The sequence below is a fragment of the Pteropus alecto genome, unplaced genomic scaffold (genome assembly GCF_000325575.1).
Source record: "Pteropus alecto unplaced genomic scaffold, ASM32557v1 scaffold101, whole genome shotgun sequence".
NCBI classification, from domain to species: Eukaryota; Metazoa; Chordata; class Mammalia; order Chiroptera; family Pteropodidae; genus Pteropus; species Pteropus alecto.
In genome coordinates this window covers 6,246,606-6,267,676 of record NW_006432945.1, presented here as the reverse complement: position 1 = coordinate 6,267,676, position 21,071 = coordinate 6,246,606, and the positions used below count along the sequence as shown (strand labels likewise).

Sequence of the window (21,071 nt, the reverse complement as noted above, 5' to 3'; positions counted from 1 at the left end):
CACATGGTAAAACAGCCAGAGGTGTGTTGTGTTGACATAGTTCCAAGTCACGAGCAAATGTCTACCTTTGAGGAGAACTGAAGAGAGATTCCCTCTCCAGCAATTACGTCTGTCAATTATCTAGCAGATTATATGAGAGCGATTATATTGGATTAGTTTTAGAGAAGATCTTAAACATGATAATTATCAAAGATCATTAAAATGTTAAACATTGGGGATAAATTAATTCAAGTTTCCTAATGAATAAAATGAAATTTTCATTCTATTTTGTAGATATTAATGAATGTCAAGAATCCAGCCCCTGTCACCACCGCTGTTTCAACACCATAGGAAGTTTTCACTGTGGATGTGAACCTGGATATCAGCTCAAAGGCAGAAAATGCATGGGTAAGGAAAGGCCTTTGAATTAAAAATAACATCTTTGTAACTTCTTAATAATGTCTGATCTAGACCTTTTGCTATGCCCTTAGCCTGAGTTATAGATAGGATACCTACTATGTATCCTATATATAATCTATACAGAAATAAAATGGAAGCAAATGCTGTGCTTTAGGAGTTTTATTTTCTAATTACATAACTATTTTTGAAACATTTCCTTTATTATATTTACCAATTTTCACAGAACATTATGTAATATATACACATCTACACATATAGTTATATATAATAATTGCGTATATATACATATATATAATTTTTATTTTTCTAGGAGGAAGAAATGGTTTGTATGGCTACTAACCCCATGAAGTGATGTTTTTTATTTTTATTATTCTGTTTTAAAATTAAGGGTGTTATGTACTTTGATGGATTTAAACACTTTAACTTTACATGATGCAGTCCACATATTATAGCTTACAATATCCTTAAAATCCCAAAGTATAATTTCTATTGAGAAAATGATTTCTTTTCTCAATCTGCATTACCTTTGTCTTTTCATGAAGATGTGAACGAGTGTCGACAGAACGTATGCAGACCCGATCAGCACTGCAAGAACACCCGCGGTGGCTATAAGTGCATCGATCTTTGTCCAAACGGGATGACCAAAGCAGAAAACGGAAGCTGCATTGGTGAGTGCCTGGCTGTTTCAATGACTGAGATCCATTATCATCGACAAGTCAAGTAAGGCCTCCCTTTTTAAAACTAATGATTTGGGTAAACTTTGAATAAAAAAAAAAAACAAAAACAAAGAAATTGTTCTTTTTCCATAAGTTATTTTATCCCCAACTTTTAGTATGATTGAGCTCTGAAGTCCCAGGGTCATGACTATAGCAGGAAGTAGAAGCTACCATGGTGACTTATGACCATTCTGAGCTCCCATCAGTTAAATAATTTGGTTCATATAGTTTAATATCCACATAAATTAATAATCACACATTATTTCTAATACTAAATTTTACATATATGTTTAGAATTTCGTAGGAGGGTTGAGAAAAAATTTATTTGTGGAATATATTAAAAGTTCAAAATATATATGTGTGAACACACACCATAATATATATATGATTTACTGTTGAACTGTACACTTGAAACACTGGATTTCGTTAACCAATGTCACCATAATAGAGTAAAAAAATAAAAAGTAATTTTAATAAAAGTTCAAAATATAATTATTTTAGAACTAAATATTTAAATTACAAATCAGTGACCAGACAATAAATTAAATTATATTTCTCCTCAAGATTCTTATTTACATGCCTGTTTTATACCATGCTGCCAAAGCTGGCAGAACTGTAAGCTGCGTGATTTACACAAATGAAACAAATAGTATTCCTGCTCTCATGTACTTACAATCTACTGGGATAGATTGGCAAACTCTTCTTCCTTCACCGAAAGAAAAAAAACGAACTATAATACAAGGCAGAATAAAACATCATAAAAGAGGTACAGATAAATTGTATTACTCAAAAGAGTAATCAGATGTCACAGGAGTGACTATCAGAAGTGGCACGGAGGTGATCACATTTAAATATAGCCTTGACTGGAATGTTGCGGAGGTGGTAGAAAAAGGAAAAACAAGCCCCGTTCCAGGAGAAAAGAGCCGGACTGGGAGATGACATGCTAAAATTCATCCTTCCTTCTTGGCAGCTGTCTGTCCTTGAACAGATAGTCCTAAGGTGACACGGAAATTTGAGTTTAAGTTTCTCATTTTTAAAATGGGACTTCTTAAAAATTTCTGAAATATTTATTAATAAAATTACAATATGTCTTGGATTTATTTCAAAATAATATGAGTAGAGGGAGTGTATAAATATAAATGAAAGAAAATTGACCAGTCGTTGATACTGGTTGAAGTGTATGGAAGTTTAGTATACTACTTAAAAACACACAATTGGGCAAGGGGAGTTGGACTATCAGATTTCAAAGACTCTTTTCAGTTCTGTGGATAAAGGTAAATATATTTTTTAACACCTAAGAATAGTAGCCAACTCAGAGCATCATATGCAGTTGTGTGTAATTATAAATATTTTTAAGAGTATTGACTCTATAATTATGTATAAGATGAATTAGAAATGAGATGAGCTGAAAGACAAGACTGCTTAAGAAGGACAGCAAACATATAGCTAAGTGGAAATGGAAAATGGGGATATGTGGGTTTGATTGACGGAAGTAGAATTCCCAACGTTGGAAACTGAGAGAATAAGTTCATGATAACATTTGCATCCTGGGTAACTGGGGAGAAAGAATGTTGTTACCATAAATAAGGGAGTAATGGTAAGACATTGGAGACATGCTGAGTTTGAAGTACTGGTAAAACACAGAGATGGAGATGGCCAGCCAGAGCTAGAAATATGGCACTGGAGAGAAGAAGCAATGCATTACTGTTGCTTTAAATCTACATCAACGAGCTCACTAGATTCACTAGTGTAAATAAGCTGGCCAAAGGAGGAGGGAGTATAGAGAAGGGAAAACAAACAGCTGAGAATAAAACCCTTTCCACAAAAAGGAACAAGAGGAGGAACAGTAGCTAGTTAGGAAGTGGCAGAGCTGGGTCTTGAAACCAGGTTTTCTGACTCCATGTCTCAACCACATGGTAAGAAATGCAACCTTTGGCAATTCTAGAAAGAATATTCACTTTAAATATTAGGTTTTGCAAGAGAGGATGTTACTACTTTTTATTGCCTTCATGTCTATAGATATCGATGAATGTAAAGATGGGACCCATCAGTGCAGATATAACCAGATATGTGAGAATACAAGAGGCAGCTATCGCTGTGTATGTCCACGAGGTTATCGGTCTCAAGGAGTGGGAAGACCCTGTATGGGTAAGTTAGCAGGAACTCTCCTTGAGTAATAAAGCTACTACTCATGTAGTTACCTAGTCTTGCCACTCACTATCCTCAAATGCTTTCTTGCAGTTAGCAGGAACTCTCCTTGAGTAATAAAGCTACTCATGTAGTTACCTAGTCTTGCCAGTCACTATCCTCAAATGCGATTGGATTTGTAAGTAATTCATAACAATTTGAAGTACAGTTGACCCTTGAACAACAATGAGTTTGAATGTGTGGGTCCACTTATATGTGGATTTTTTTCAATAAGTATACAGTCAGCCCTCCGTATCCCTGGGTTTTTGCATCTACGGATTCAACCAACCACTGATCAAAAACAGTATTTGCATTCAGCAGCTGGGAATTTGTGGATGTGGAAGACCGAGTTTATGCACTATCTTATGCTGTTCTACATAAGGGACTTGAGCATCCATGGATTTTGGTATCTGTTATGGTCCTAGAACCAATTTCCTTGCAGTTACTAAAGGATGACTGAGTATCAAGGGAGTCAAAAGTTATACACAGATTTTCTTACTGCATGGGGGTTTGGCATCCCTAACCCCCACGCTGTTCAAGGGTCAACTGTACTTCATATTGAGTTCAATTTATACTAACGTTTCAAGTGGTAATCTCTGTGGAGTGCTTACTATATACTATGCATATCACAGTGAGGTTCTGACATAATTGCCATGACAGCTTAATTGTGAATATTATCTCATTGATTATCGCTGTATGCACATGACATAAATGTTCGCATGGGTACATTTAATTTGAATATGAAGTATAGTTGTATGCAATATGGAGGTTTAGGTATGAGGAATTAAAAGGTGAACACACAATTTAAGCAAATCGATAATTATTACATTATTTACCATATATTTAATACTTACTACGTGCCATTCCTTAAGCTAAGAATATTTCATTTAAGTCTACCAATTGCCTATTTGTTTCCACCTTAGTTATAATTGAATTTAAAGTAAGGCAGATAACAGATAATAGAAAATATCTGTAAGAAGGTAACCATATACTTTTTATTAAATTAAGAAACTGACCTCTATTCCTCTTCAGAATTTTTAAGTGCAGCAAAAAATTGTGTAGATTTTTGAATACTGGCTTCTGATTTGTGTGCTATGCTTTTAAAATCGATTACCTTGATTATCTACTTAACAATTATTTATAGCAAATTCTCCCGCAAAGACTTAGTTCGGTCTTTATGCAGTACCTAGCATAGTACTTTGCACATAGCAAATGTTCAAAGTAATACTCTTTTATAAATAAATACTTTTTAATAACAGAAATGCATATCATTTTAGTGTTTTATTTAACATCTCCATCAGTCATAACAGTGACCTAGCAGACTGAAACGTGTTTATTGGTTTACTAATTTAACGAGAAGTTGAATGTCAGGGACCGGACTGGGCAGTAAATCAATGAAGAAGGTAGGGCCATTGCCTTGAAGAGATTTAAAATGTTCATTTTAACTTTTGCCTATTGAAATAATTTTTATAGCAAAATTTACTTCTTTTATTTTACTTATTTATGTTTCTTTCATGCCACTATGATAATGAATTAAAGAATTTGGTTTTGATCTCTGATTTTCATACCCTTTTCCTATTTACAGGAAAAGTTGCTAGTATATACTCTGTGTTAACCTAGAAATAGAAAGAAAAATAACTTCTTTTAATTTTATAGACTTTATGAGTTTATACCTTAGTAAGAAATTACCTTGTTTTTATTTCTTTTTTAATTTTTATAAAAAATAGAATTGGTTTGATTAATTAATAATTATTGATTCAAAAGAGACAAAAGAAAATAAAAATGTTTGTAGTCATACCAGTATTCCTGCATCTGAAACTTATAAATGTATAAAAGATGAGAGGCGCTAGTGGTCAATATTATAATTAAATACAAACTAGTGATGTGATTGTGTTCCTAGCACCTCCACCAACAGAATTAAGATCTGTATTAGCTCTGAACTCCAGTTTTTCTGAATTCAAGACCACATTTTCCCATATGATCCTTTTTGTTTCTACTGTACATGTGAAGCAATCTTTAGGGAGAATCATAGAATCTTCCTATACGTTCAGAACTGAACAATTAATGCTTCCTCAAAAGTTCACAACAGTTAAGAAATTACCATATTCCTGGCTTTAAAAGATAACATAATGTCTTCAGTTTGTTTCACAGACTGATTCTTTATTCCTGTGTTTTGTGTGTATATGTGTATGTGTGTTTTTTTTTTTTCTCTTTTTTATGTATCATGGCACACGAGCAGACATTAATGAGTGTGAACAAATGCCCAAGCCTTGTGCATATCAGTGCTTCAACACCCCCGGCAGCTTCAAGTGTATCTGTCCACCAAGACAACATTTGTTAGGGGACGGGAAATCTTGCGCTGGATTGGAGAGGCTGCCAAATTATGGCACTCAGTACAATAGCTATAACCTTGCATGGTTCTCCCCCGTGAGAAACAACTATCAACCTCAACAGCATTACAGACAGTACTCACATCTCTACAGCTCCTACTCAGAGTATAGAAACAGCAGAGCATCTCTCTCCAGGACTAGAAGGACTATTAGGAAAACTTGCCCTGAAGGCTCTGAGGCAAGCCATGACACGTGTGTAGGTAAATGTCAGCCATATTACATTTCCTTTCTGTGGGCTCACTTATGGACCAGTCTGAGCATTTGTACAGCACCTGTAACAGTTTGGGTGCAGTGAGCTACATTCGTTCTCGAACCCGGGATGACTGAGTTTCAAGAAATTTACTCTAACACCTGAAACTATTACAAATTTTATTCGAATAAATGATGTATTTACATGTGTGCATTCTAATAATTTATTATCATTTTATATTGTGTTTTTGGTCACCCTGAAAGTGTTACTAAACTTAATGATATATAGAAATAAATTTCAGTGGCATCTGGAATTTTTTTTTTTAAAAAAGGTGTATATCGTCACATAATATACCATAATTATGGCTACATCCAATTGATGCCAAAGCAATGGGTTAAAAGTGAAGCTTTCAGCTATTCAGTCGACTGCTTTTCTCCGTGACAACCAACACTGTGCTGACTGTTGTCTCATACTCCCCATAAAATGTTTTAGTTTGACTATTTTGTATATAGGTATGTCACTGAAAAGATCATTTGAGATAGGACAAAATTAAGTTGCTTCCGTCACTCTAAAATATGTGCTTTTCAGTATCTTTATCTAAACTCACAAGTCTTTCATGAAATTTATTTGCAAAAGTGGAGTGTAATTTCCAACGTAAGAAGTGAGACCTTGTTTTCTGTTAAGTTGCCAACATTACTATCTGGCATTCATTTAATTCAGTTTGCTGTGAGTATTCACAGTTTGCATATCATCGAGCTATGCACCAAGAGAAATTAGCAAACAGGAATTAGCCCCACTATTTGTTAGATGAAAAAAGAAAGCAAGGATGAATGGGAAGAGAGAGGCAGAAAGAGAGGGAAGAAAGAAATTCTGTTTAAATTTAAGAGACCCCTATGCCGATCTCATTTTCTTGCATTTTTCTTATGTTCTACACTTTGCTTATTCTCTCCTCAATATGCTTTCTATTAACTATTTCTTTTAAACATTTTTAAAATTTCTTCTGCTGAGTTCAATTTTTGTCACTTCTTTTTCTTTTTTTTTTTTTTTTTACCTATTCCAAGCCTGTTCCTGTATAATTATCTTCTCAGACATGCTTTCTTAGTCACTTTTGGAGTAGACCAGCTTCTTATATCACCTCTGCTCAGCTGGACCCTCAAACCCTCTGGGTACTTAAATTTTAACCTTTTTTCATTAAGTTTATATTTTACCAAGACTTTTCCTTCTAAATGTCCTGATGTACCTGAAGCTTAAAATGATGGATGTAAAGTCTTCTTCCTGTGTCAGCTTCCTAGAACTGTGGAAAGTACTAGTTTCTTCTACTTCTTAAACTTCAAACATTAATGCATACATTAACAACTTTACATTTTGTCCCATAGGGCAGGGGTCCCCAAGCCCCGGATCATAGACTGTTACTGGTCAGTGGCTTGTTAGGATCCGGGCCACACAGCAGGAGGTGAGCAGCAGGCAAGGGAGTGGAGCTTCATCTGTATTTGTAGCTGCTCCCCAGAGCTGGCATCACCGCCTCAGCTCCACCTCAGATCATCAGGCATTAGAGTCTCACAGAAGCACTGGTCCCTGGTGCCAGAAAGGTTGGGGACTGCTGTCATATGGTCAAACACTACTTAATTGCTAAACCTGTGAATTCCTGTCCTTGCTAGTATGTCAAATACCACTCTAAACCTGCTCTAAGCCATTCTGACTGTTGTTAATGTTTCGTGCACACAATATTGACCTGACTCTTTGGTAGTTAAAATTTTTTATTTTTCATTGACAAAATTAGTATCTGACATTTTGTCTTTCAAAGTTTCTTTCAAATAGTCACACCGAAGGATTCTCACACCCTATTATCATCTCACTCTTTGCCTTCATTTTAGACAAGCTCTTTTCTTCTCTTCCTTTACTCTCCTGCCCCCAAATCATCGTTTATGCTATGATAAATGAATTAAACTACACCCCCACACACACCATACATCATCTTGCTGACTTCTTCTCAATCATCTGAAGGCCCAAGTCATTTTAAGAAAGTGTTTCTGATTAATAACCTAATTTTCTATTTCTTTTATCACTACCTATGCCCTGTAATTTCGTCATGGTAGCATCTTATCAGTGTTTTCTGTGTCTTCGTGTTGATATTACACCAATTTTATGTTTACAGGAGTTCTCTTCCCCAAACCATCCACTGTTTGAGGCAGCTACTGTTTCAGAGTGAGGACCAATCTTAGAGAATCGAAATTAAACTTCCATAACTAGTCCATTACTGGATAGTTAAGTTTTCTTTGGAGGCAATTAATAGGCTTGGACATTTAGAAATATTTCTTAAAATATGGTGAGTATTCATAGTGTTGGCACTGAAAGAAATTTACAGCAAGATTGTAGACAGCTTTGGAATTATATAACGAGCAAACTTGCAATAAACACCAAATGCCTTTAATTAGCCATCTGAGATAACTTACAAAAGATTCAAATTAACACTATGGAATCTTGTTAGACGAGCTAAAATTTAGCTTTTTAAGGATTTGATTTCAAAGCTTCACAGGAAAAATGAAGACTGCAGTCTTTCTGCACGGAGGAATTACACTTTGGGCCACTTTAGAATTCATATTTTGGGAAGTGCAATGTTGACTACTTGAAGTTCAACATCCTTTACATTTCTGTTGTTATTCTAGGTTAAAGGAGATTACAAAGGGAGAAAGTGAAAATAACTCGCCTAAGTTTTGGAATGAATGCTTTCATTAACTAAAAAGAGCAAAAACGTTGAGAAATATTTGCTGAATAAATATCGTTAGCAGAATTTGACTCATTGCAATATTTTCTGAGCATGTGCAAAATATGCAAAATGAACAGATTCTTTTGCTCTGAGACATCTCCCAGTTTTCACTTCGTCTTCTCTTTGCTTCCACCAGAGCCCTCCGACTCCCGTTCCTGTCCTATTCTCCTCTCCATTCTTCCTCTGGTTGGTGTGTGCTCGGAGACTGAGCAAACAAAGCAAAACACAGTTGGGATAAGAAATCTGAGGCCTCCTACATCACATCTCTTATCCTGAAAGCAAATACCAGTTCATTTTTAATTATCATCTATTCTGTCTCCTTTTCATTGCTCTTTTCTCGGCTTTGTTTCATAATAGCAAATAGATACCTCTTTATAGTTTAGAACATGCTTCCACATATATTACTGTATATGAACCTTCCAAAAACCTTTAAAGTAGGAAGGTTGTATCAGTGACTTCTTTCAGCAGTAGAATCAGCTGAGATCTTGAGAAGTGGCCTGCCCAAGGTAACACAGCAACTATATATGTAGTTGCCGTTAATACTTTACAGTTATGTGAGTTCAATGAATATCCCTAACACAAAAATACAAACACTTCACTTGATAATATCTGTGTATGGGAAACTGCATGGGTGTTTGGGGCTGGTGCAGGGTGAGAGAGAGAGAGAAGTAGCTAAAGTTAAAAACTAACATTCCTTTATCCAGTTAATCTCAATAAAAACGTCATCATCTTTTTGGTAAATTCTACTATTATGTCAACAGTTTAGTACCTTAGTGGATTAGGATCTTGAACACATCTGTTTTGTCTGTCATTTTAGTCTTACCTAATACAAAAATAGGCTATTTTGGGGTTTCAGCTTATAAATGTTTATACACAGAAGAGATGTTCACATATTGTAAAATACCGTAGTTAATATTGGACTCCATTAAAAACAGACCCTGATATAAAACAGCTCTGAGCATATTTAAACATATGAGTGTTAAATCACCAAGAAGTTTTTCTGTGGTATATCAACAGTTTGTTTACAGTTGGCTCTGTCAATTTCTGCCTTTGTTTGCATGGTTTTAACTCTGCTTTCTTTCTGCACAGATATTGATGAATGTGAAAACAGAGACACCTGCCAACATGAGTGTAAAAATACCTTTGGAAGCTACCAGTGTATCTGCCCACCTGGCTATCAACTCATGCTCAATGGAAAGACATGTCAAGGTAAGACCATTTTGGGATGTTTATTGCAGCAACTTGACTTAAAATCAACATAGGAGAGTGTGAGAAATTAAATGCTTTCCCTATCACAAAAATACAAACACTTCTCCTAGTTACTTCCTCTCCTTTCTCATTCCTATTAGTCTGATTTATCTTAAAGCATTGCTTTTGCAGTAAGAGAAGCAATGTGAAAGCCATTAAGCAAAGGAAAATAGTTGAGAGATATTTTTGGTATGGTCTTACTGGGACTAAGAATACCTAAACCAGTTCACTTTGTGTATTTTTAAAACTTAATGTTTTTAAATATTTTTTCACAATTCGGCTAAGATGGAAGGAGAAATGGGAGGAGTGCTCAGTAAATTTACTTCACTGTTAGGCATTATTTTATGTTTTAGCTTGGAGATCAGGGGGGTAAATTGATTAAATAATCCATTCATTATTTGAGTCTATGAATAATGTGGAACAATCACGTTTTAGCATTGCAGGATGCAAAAGGTTTAAACAAATGAATAATGTGCAGTCTCTTCCCTTTGAGATCTTAGATTCTAGTGGAGATAGACACGTGAATAACACAATTAACATACAAGGTTATAGGTGCTATCACAGAGTTTTAGACAATCTACAGTGATGATAGAAAAAAATATCAATCTCAATAGTTTACTTTTTATGCAAAAACATGAAAGGAGCATCGCACTTTAAATTATTGCAGTGTATACTTAGATTAAAAAGAAATAGAAACTCGTATAAATCTTGAAAATCTTCTTAGATACCTTTTCAATTTTGTGGACAAAATCTAGTAGTATTATGTAGATGTTAATAAGCCTCTGAATTTTCTTAACTTCTGTCGTGTACAAGCTATATCCTTTTCTAAAGTACAGCAAGTAAAATCTCCAAAAGAGTGTTTTATCAGAATTTTCCTTCTCCATAAGATTCACAAGAGACTTGGTAGGATGCAACTTGGGAAAGATGTGTTCTAGAGACAAGACCAGGGTGGAAAACGGCTTCATCCAAGTTACCATGAGCCTTTCCACTCCCCGAGGGCCCCACTGGGTTGTATGGGCTAGAGAAGGACAGTAAACAGTAATAACCTTTGCTCTCAGCCATCAGTCTCCAAACGTTTATGAAGAATTAACTCTATTCAGAACATTTTACTGAGATTTGAAGAACCGGCATAACACATTTATCGTATAGTCTTATGTTTTTTTCCAAAACAGATATTATCTCATTTTAATCAGCAGTACAGATTTGTCAAGGGTAATAATTTTATACCCATTCTATAGATAATAAAACTGATTCTCAGAGTGATTATGTGAGGCTCAGTGTCTGAGAAAAGTCAAAAGCAAGGCTAGGACTTGATCGCAGATCTCATGTCTGGAATAGTCTTTTTCTCTCCTATGACGCTGTGAACACCGGGATTATTATTCTATGGCAGTAGCCTGTTTTATAACTTTCTTCAGCTCATCAACCCAAGAATCTTTCTGAAGAGGTGGCAGTGTCCAACACTAACATGACACTCCCTACAGGCACACCAGACACCATAAAAGGATGCAAGGTAGATACTGAAGCATTTTGAATAACCAACTGGATTGCAAAACCCCTTAGCTAGATTTTTAAGGGTTCTATTATGTCATATTCTCATTTTCTTCTTTTCTAAATTTTTTGTTTGTTTTTAAATTGCCCTTGTCACTTATTCAGTTTACAACATGTTTCAACTTTCATTTGGGCTTCAGAGAGTGGAAAATAATGTGAATGAATTAGAAGCAGGTGTCATTTGAAATGGTTGCAATTTAAATGGATTGCATATTTTTGTGATTTTTAAAAAGACATGAGAGAAAACAATTATGCCCTTTAAAGAAGTCTTGACTCTAAAGAATAATTTGAAGTCTTTTTATAGCTTTAGAAAGTGTTTGAGAGATTTATGAGGAACAAAAGACTACTTTTCATTCACATACACATTTTTGAAGCTTTTTACGTTATCGATGGAAATATCAGTAAGAAAAGGGAAATAAAAGTGAATTTGACATTGAGCAAGGACAGAGACTGTCAAAAGTGGAAGTCACCAGACTGCCAAAAATGAAAAACAACAAACACACCCAATCATAATTTGCCCAGGAGAAGCTAAAAACTCCTTTTGTAAATTTTAAGCACTACTAATCTAATTCTAATTATATCAGCACTGCATTTGAAAGGAGTGTTCTATCCAAGTTTTTAAAAAGTAATCCATAATATTTATCAAGAATCAAAATGATTCTATACTTTCTATAAGATAAATGTTTCAAGTATGTTTATCCTAACGTATTTTTAATGTATCCAGAAGTGCTTGGTTAAATGCATTCATATGTTCTAAAGCTATTAACATAAAAGTTTGTCAGTTCATCTTGGTATTTTTTTCTTCTAGCAATCATGTTTATATTATAAAATGACTATATTTTAATTTCTATCATAATAATCTTCTTATAATAGAACATATAAACCAGACATCACCACATTGTCAGTTAACAGAAGACAGCTCAATTTCTCCATCACTTCTGACTTCTTTTTTTTTAAGGCCAGTGAGTAAAAACAATGCGCAGAGGGAGTGGAGCGAATGCCTATCCTGATGAGAGAGTAGGAGTTAGAAGACAAAGGAGGGCCACCTACCCAGAATCTCAAATACTTAAGAAAGCTTTCTATGGAAAGTAATCATTATTATGGGGCTAAGGACAAACACTTTGTATATTAGATTCTGATGTTTCTTTATCGATTCAAATTCAGCCTATGAAAATATATGATAAGTAGCTGTTATGCGTATACAGACATGTGTCCGGATTCTGGTCTCCATGTCACCGTTTTTATGGGCCCTTGCAGTGCACTGGCCTCCATGTTTAAGCATGAGTTCACTGTAAAAGTTGCCCCGAAATGAAATTTGGAGGATGGTTGGGAAGGGAATGTTTTTTTTAATGAGAGACAAGAAGGTAAGGCTAATCAAATTTCTTTCACATTTCTCCAGAGGGCTTTCCACTTCATTTCGAGGCCATCTCATTTTGTCAAAGAGATGAATCACTTCTGACAGATAAAATCACAATTAAAACATAGATCACAGAGATAATAGGCAAGACTGAACTTAGATAAAAACTAGTTTCACACTATGTTCCATTCCTATAGGAAAACTAGCCTTAATGTGAAACTAGTAATAGGAAGCACATTGTCAGCACATCCAAGTAACTAAAAAGTCAAGTGATTTACTCCATATTATTCTAGCCCGGTGCTTTTTACTTCGTGCAGACTATTAAGTTTAAAGTAAATACATTTTATGTCATTTTCTTAGAAAATAGGATATATTTGGAACCAATCCAAAATGCTCATTTTTAAGTCAGAAATGCAAATGGTAAATAATTCAGAAACAAAATTTAACATTCATTGTCCACGACTAAAACACAGTTGCCCCCCCCCCTCATCTATGGTTTCGCTTTCCACGTTTTCAGTTATCCAGTCCGAAAATATTAAGTGGAAAATTCCAGAAGTAAACAATTCATAAGTTTTAAATTGAGCACTAGGCTAATGAAATTTTGTGTCGTGCCACTTCCCACTTAGGCCATGAATCATCCATTTGTCCAGTATATTCATGCTATATATGCTACCTGCTCATTAGTCACTTAGCAGCCATCTTGGTTATGAGATTGAAGATCGAGTATGTGTGTGTGTGTGCATGTGAGAGACAGAGCAAGAGCGAGAGCGAGAGCGAGAGAGCGAGTGAGCGAGAGAGGAAGAGAGAGAGTCAGATAGAGACAGAGCGAGAGCGAGAGCGAGAGCGAGAGCGCGAGCGAGCGAGAGAGGAAGAGAGAGAGTCAGAAGATACGACAATCCTTCCAGAATACTTTTAGAATAAACCCAAAGCATAGGCTAGCAGTGATATTGAGACTGATGGATTTTCAGGAAAGAGGGTCCATAAAGTACAACAAAAATTTTAAGGAATTTTAAGGTCCCAAAGTTAGCCATATTCTAGAGCAGGAGTCCTCAACTCCTGGGCCACAGACCAGTACCAGTCCATGGCCCGTTAGGAACCAGGCTGCACAGTAGGAGGTAAGTGGCAGGCAAGGGAGCAAAGCTTCATCTGTATTTGCAGCCGCTCCCCAGTGCTAGCATCACTGCCTCAGCTCCACCCCAGATCGTCAGGCATTAGATTCTCATAGGAGCACTGGTGCCAAAAAGGTTAGGGACCGCTGCTCTAGATCAATAATTTGATACTGTGGTATTTGTATTCTCCTGTTGGTGCATGAAAGCTTTCTAGCAGTATAAAAGCAGGCACGTATTTCAGGGAATCAATTTCCATCCAGATCCTCATTTTTCATAAATTCTCCTTGCTAAAGTCAATCCACCTGCGGCCTGTGGCCTGTGGCCTGGACTTCTCCTTTCCCCTCTCCCCTCTCATAACCTTCTTCTGCTTTACCAAAAAAAAAGTTTCCACTAATCCCTAGTGTCTTTATGATACCTGAGTGTCAAATGCTTCAAGGCACATACACAGGGTGAGAACATACTGATGGCGACGGGCCTTATTTCATCATGGCTACAAACCAATGGTCTTAGCTCTCTATTTTAAATTAAATTTCAGAAGCAAACTGATTGTCACAGGAGCACCTACTTACACTTTTAATTGAACAGAAATTAATCTTAGACTTTTTCCAGTAGTCAGTCTGGTTGATTTAATCATGAATATAAACATTTAAATTACATCCTCCATTAACTAACTAAGTAAGTCTGCAGCACCAAAATTTTGATGAAAATATATTTAAAGCATGTGTACATCAAACAGCAATGCCAGAATTCACATCCCTTGCAACTACTTAAACATGACGATAAACTTTACAGATCATTTTAAAAAAGTATGAGTTACATATAAGGTTTTCAAATCTTTTTTTCGAGCAGGCAAACAAAAATTTTGAAGACTACTTACTTTAGAGAAAGTTTAAGTCAACTGGCTGCATAGAGGCACTTGTAACAATCCTCTTCTTTAGTGTTTGAGTAAACATAGATCCTGATGTACAGGAGGGAACAATTACAGTTAATTGGACCCAAATCAGTTCTCTGGAGAGAGGTAGGTCCTAAAGGTCAAATCCACTTCTGTCACGGAAGTGGTGCCAAGACCAATGGAACCAATAACGTGTAACTGTTCTGTCATTTTACAGGAGTAAGTGATTTGGTATCTGCATAATGATATTTATAGTGGACCTGAGTTAAAGTTGTAAAATTCTTTTGTGGACACTTAGTTAACATGAAATAGCACTATGCTAAAAAAAAAGAGAGAGAGCGAGAAAGAAGAGAAGAAATTCCAAGAGATAGTAGTCACCCCTCTTATCCATGGGGATACCTTCCAGCACACCTAGTGGATGCCTGAAACCGATAATACTACCTAACCCTATATATACTATGTGTTTTCTATACATACATACATATGAAAAAGTTTAATTTATAAATTAAGCACAGTAAGAGACTAACAATAATAACTAATGATAAAATAGAACAACTGTAACAATATACTGTAACAAAAGTTATATGAATGTGGTCTCCCTCTCTCTCACACACACACACACATACATACACACACACACATATTCATGCACAAAAACATTTTTATTTATAGATCCCCTGATGCTCAAATATGGACCCCAAGTTAAGAATCTTGGCTCAAAAACACACTTTCAGAAAGCTCAAAAAATTTTTCCTTTAGCTCCATCTTGATACTTCTTAATTTTAATGACCTACGTGTGTCTTTATTCAAGAAATTTTTTTGTAGAAAATGACTAAATAAACAGCATTTCATTTGCATGTTTCTCTATTACCCTGGGGAGAGCTATTACCTTAGGGAGAGCATCCCATCACCATAACAACTGAGGATGGCTTCTGCAGTTAAAATTTTATCAAACTTGGATCGTGACTCAGGTTATTCATTGGATCCGGTTTCTTCTGTATTCTGTCTCCTTCCACAAGCTCTGACTGTCCTATACAATCTCCTCTGAATTTATGACCCAACTCCTTTAATTTCCACTACTCTGCCTCCTACTCAATAATTTGAACTTATAAAACACAATAAGAGAGAAAGATCATTCACATTTTAAAGAGATTTTTCACTTTACAGAAAGGTTCACAAATGTGCTTTAAATTTTTTGCTTGTTTTCAGTGAATTTAAAATATTATTTGCTTTACAAAACTCAAATAGACTCTATTTTCCAAATATAAAAAAACGCCAGAGAGTTTTTAATAGCTTTCCTTCTGCTTTTATAGTATGTATGTTTCTGTTTCTTTTCACATATGTTTAAAAAAAAAAAATCCTCAAAAGATTCTGGGAAATAGCACACCAGGTATCAGGAACGTGGTAAGGGGTTGAGGGAGCTTAGGTACAGCTACTGAGTCATTTATAGGGAGGAGAAGACTGACCCTCAGCATCCCAGCCACATGTCCACAACACCTGCTCTGATGGCCATTTGTGACCTGCACTGCTGATGCCACATGTTCCTTGTGCTGTCGCTAGATGTTGACGAGTGTCTGGAGCAGAATGTGCACTGTGGGCCAAACCGCATGTGCTTCAACATGAGAGGAAGCTACCAATGCATCGATACGCCTTGTCCACCCAACTACCAACGGGATCCTGTCTCGGGGTATGTCTTGCCTTCCCTTCCCAGACATGCTTTTGCGAATCTCTCTTCTTCTTTCTCCTTGACCAGCACACTCTGTTTGTAGTCATGTTTAACTCACAGGAAATCACTAACCTCAGGGGATATGGGATAACAGTGTGTTCCTTCTTCAATGAATGAGCAAGAAATGAACTCATCCTGCAGCCCCCATGGCAGCCTAAACTGTCACTTCTGGCTGCCAGCGTCTTGGGGTAGTCAGTCTCCCCAGCGTGTGATCCCACCACGCAGCACCTAGAATTGGCCTCAGCAGTGAGCGTTTTACAGGATGAAAGTGCCTGCCTTTCTTTGAAATTTTCTAGTTTCCATTTGTGTTGCCTCAGAATTTCAAAGTCTCTCGGCACTTAGAGACCTCCAAGAAGTACTTTGGCCATTTCTGTGATGACTCACGATGACTTCAGGAGAGAATGGTGATGAGCAAGGATGAGTCAGTTGTCTGCCTCTTCCTACATTTCCTGCTGTCCGAGCCCCTGTCTTTTATGGGATCTGAATAGACTACTCTCCTATTTTCTCCCTCCCCTTACAGAAATGCTGTACTCTGTTCAGATACCAAGATAACGGGGTCCTTGACAGGTGATGGTCCTCACGAACAGGGTCTGCTGGTAAGAGGGTGACTCTGAAAGCAAATGTGAGTTGGCGCTCACACTTTGTTTTGCCCGCAGCCATGACTACCAAGTTGCTGTAAGCTGGGCAAGTGCAGGCTGCCCAGGGCCCACCAGAAAGCTCGTCATCACAGGTCTGAGGGCCATACGGAGGGGATGGAAATGAAGAATATAAATTTATGAAACTTCTAAAAATACTCTGACCGAAGAATTCATATCTTCAGAAAATGGTCCTTTGGGCATTTTTTTCTCTTTATTACCCGTGATTTCTGGCAGACAGTTTACAAGTCATGATGACTCAAAAACAGCCAATGTGGGCTCAGGAAAAAGAAAATACAATATTTTTCATTTAAAATATGTGGAAGACAAATACAAAAGGAAGAGTGTTCTTCCAGGAATTCTAATTGACCTTTTATTATTTTCAAAAACTAAACCAAATATCAATATTTTTATTTCAGCTTTCAAACAGTATTAGCATAGATGTTAAAATTTTTAAATAGCCTGTATTCCTCTCTTTAAGAAATCCTTGTTTCCAGTATAAGTACAGATGCTTCTATTAATAAAACTGACTTTTCAAAGGTACTCTTGTGCTACTCATGCTTGCTTCCGTGGTTCAAAAGCTTCCGACTTTAATGGAGCCGAGAGAGAGAGAAATTTGACTCTACACCAGCATACTCTCTTAACCATCTGCATCTGGTTTGAGTTAGTGACACAGGACATGGAGTGAGCCTGTTGCTCTTGAGTCAGACCGACCCCTGCCTTTAATGCCTGAAAGTTGTCATGGGTCGTGATCACCTGCATCATGTCTTCTCCGGCTTCCAAGCCAGATAACTATATACACTGCATGTGTTTGTTGTCCTCAGGTTCTGCCTCAAGAACTGTCCACCCAATGATTTGGAATGTGCCTTGAGCCCATATGCTTTGGAATACAAACTCGTCTCCCTCCCATTTGGAATAGCTGCCAATCAAGATTTAATCCGGCTGGTTGCATACACGCAGGATGGAGTGATGCATCCCAGGACAACTTTTCTCATGGTGGATGAGGAACAGACTGTTCCTTTTGCCTTACGGGATGAAAACCTGAAAGGCGTGGTGTACACAACACAACCCCTACGAGAACCGGAGACCTACCGTATGAGGGTTCGAGCCTTATCCTACAGTGCCAATGGGACCATCGAATATCAGACCACATTCATAGTTTATATAGCTGTGTCTGCCTATCCATACTGAGACGGCCTCCCAAGCCCAAGCCACATACTCAAGGCGCATTAATCACGGAATCACGTGCCCTTCCAGATCACCGCCTCCTGAACAGTTGCGATCTTGGCAACTTGAAAATGGTGCTATGCTCTGTTTCGCGTGCCTTCCTTGGTACCGCTGAGGTATTTTCACGATCCCACTATGCTCACATCTTTTGTTAAGGTCTAGAAAAGTCCCTTATTATTTTCTTTATTTATTACACTGGAGCAGTTACTTTCCAAAGATTATTCTGAATACCTATAATGGGACACATCGGCGATGTTTTATGAGAGCATCGTAGCTAAGATCATTTTCCTATAACGAACAAAAATAACTATAATAATAAATTCAAAGCCAAGCAGACTTTTGAGCATTCGACCATTTTTAAAATAATGAAACCGTTTGCTCTGTGTTTTGATCAAAGCTTATTAAGTAACCTATGAAGCTGCTTTTTTAAAAAAAAAAAAAAAAAGTCGATACTTTTTAATAGGACTTACACACCTATTTTTACTTTAAGGAAAAAAGAAACATCACTTGTTTTAGAAATATAGTACAGCTTCTAGAAAGTTAGTTTGATCCCAGATGGCACTCATCTTGATTGAGTATCCAGAATAAGAATATTATTTTCAGTGACTTTGTAAAATGAGTTGAACCACTTATAGTAATAATAAAAATATATATATATTACTTTCTCCTCGGATAGTTGTTAATGGCATAGATCTTTGCCCTAACATTTGATATAATCTTCCATTCAGTTAGCTCCTTAACGTTTACATTCCATAATCTTTTTAACTTTCCTTTCAATTGGAAACCATTTTTTAAAATATCAGTGGGACATTTTTCTTTGTTTTTCTTGAAAAACCTCATATGTTCAAATTAGCATAAATGTTTAACGTCAATACACTGTACATGGTGGTAACAGACTCTGGAAGCAATTGCCAAGATGTATTCTATTTTTATGAAGTGTATATATATATTACCTTAGTGTGTATTTTCTATGTAATATCTTGATGGACTCTTTTATAAAATTATTTTATAAAAAAAACAATGTTACAGGAAAACCAGCCTAAATAAAATTTTCACATCCTTTTTCTTAACTTTATTGAAAATCTAAAATTGCTTCCTTACAGCTATAACAGGTATTAAAGTTCATAGACACACCCACACATATGTGCATATGTCACATATGTCATGTCACATATCATTCAATTATCACAACAGCTCTTGAGATAGGTAATACTATATTGTTATTCACATTTTATAAGTCAGGATCCTAGGACTCAGATAACTTATGTAACTTCTTTAAAATAGCACAGCTAATTAATGGCAGAAATATCATACCTCTACCTCTTAAAACTTCGAGTCAAATAATATCTCCTTTGCATGACAGTTTTCTCACCTACCTAAACAGATTCTTTATATGTCATCTACTACCTGTGATGGGTAATAACCTCATGGAGGCCTAAACATGGCCTATGAATGAAGGATTTTTACCTAGAATCACATTATGCAAAGAACTCTAGAAAAATCCAGTCTACAGCCTGGCAGCCAGGCAGATGATTGTCTGACTCAGTGTTTGCCAAAGAATATTCTGTAGAACGTCAGTTCAGTTAAGGTACTTTGAGTCATCTGGGTTCCAAGATCAAACAAGTTTGGGAAACACTGTATAATAATGTCCTCCTATTAAATATTTACTGTGATCGCTAACACTTAAAGGGTCTTAGAAGAGTAGTAGTAAGTAAATAGATTTAATTTGTTCAAGTCAACATTTTCCAAAATATTTAATCACAAACCTTTTTCCCCCACTACATTATAATATCCCACTGAACAGTAGGAGAAATGCTGGTTTAACATATACAGTCAAGACACCTGAGTGACTCTTCAACCCTTAGAAAGGACTCTTCACAGCCTACTTTGGTAAACAGTTCCAACACATGACCCTGAATTAAACCACATTATTTTTTCTCATTTCCTCTGTCTAGTGTTCTGCGAGCATAGAATGACCAGCCATGAGCTACTGCACAGTCCTTAGTAGAAATAGACTTCTGGTTACTATACTATTTGTTTTAGAAATTCCTATATGGAGCCAGAATATCCAGCCATAATTTTGACTTTGACCAAGGACTTCTGACAAAATTTCCTTGAAATGCCTCATAATCACCCTCGTGGTTGAGCAGAGTTAGACGATGATCTCAATCACCAAGGCCAAATATTACCTCAGGATTACAGAACAGGGTATGGAGCATCTAGCAAAGCTGTAAGGAGCAAGCCCACATCTTGTTTGTTGCCATGACAATCTTCTGATCCTGCCAAATCCACAAAGACCCTGGATGGGAAGACTAGCAGGAAGGGAAGGTCTCCATAAGGAGGAAACCAAGGGGGCAAATGAGAAATCTAATAGGTAATATTAGACTCAAATATACACACTCTCATGTGTCATATATACATATGACACAATATAATTAATCTGATCTCAACATAAGAAGTGTGATCTACACAGGTGGTCACCCAACTTTTTCTGTAAAGAGAAAGATAATAAATATTTTAGGCTTTATAGGCCATGTGTTTTCTCTTGCTACTTCTTAACTCTGTTCTTGCACAAAAGCAGCCATAGACAATATGTATACATGTATTTCCTTTGTTTTTGTTACTTTGGGTGGGTGGGGGATAAAGAGGTAGCATTGGCATTGATAGGGAACAAGGAAGA

General features: G+C 36.4%; 1 protein-coding gene across 2 annotated transcripts in view; it reads left to right on the top strand.

Moving 5' to 3' along the window:
• Window positions 1-19,456, top strand: part of HMCN1 (hemicentin 1) — a 375,430-nt gene extending 355,974 nt beyond the window's left edge. Inside the window, exons 101-107 of one of the 2 annotated variants that reach the window (XM_006907734.3) lie at window positions 274-387; window positions 942-1,067; window positions 3,135-3,263; window positions 5,542-5,892; window positions 9,739-9,858; window positions 16,364-16,490; window positions 17,989-19,051. In XM_006907734.3, coding sequence (XP_006907796.1) covers window positions 274-387; window positions 942-1,067; window positions 3,135-3,263; window positions 5,542-5,892; window positions 9,739-9,858; window positions 16,364-16,490; window positions 17,989-18,355 — 1,334 coding nt within the window. In that variant the 3' untranslated portion in view covers window positions 18,356-19,051. Of the gene's footprint in view, window positions 1-273; window positions 388-941; window positions 1,068-3,134; window positions 3,264-5,541; window positions 5,893-9,738; window positions 9,859-16,363; window positions 16,491-17,988 lie in introns of both variants that reach the window. The other variant, XM_025043935.1, reaches the window with a different exon arrangement.
• The last annotated feature ends 1,615 nt before the right edge of the window (window positions 19,457-21,071 follow it).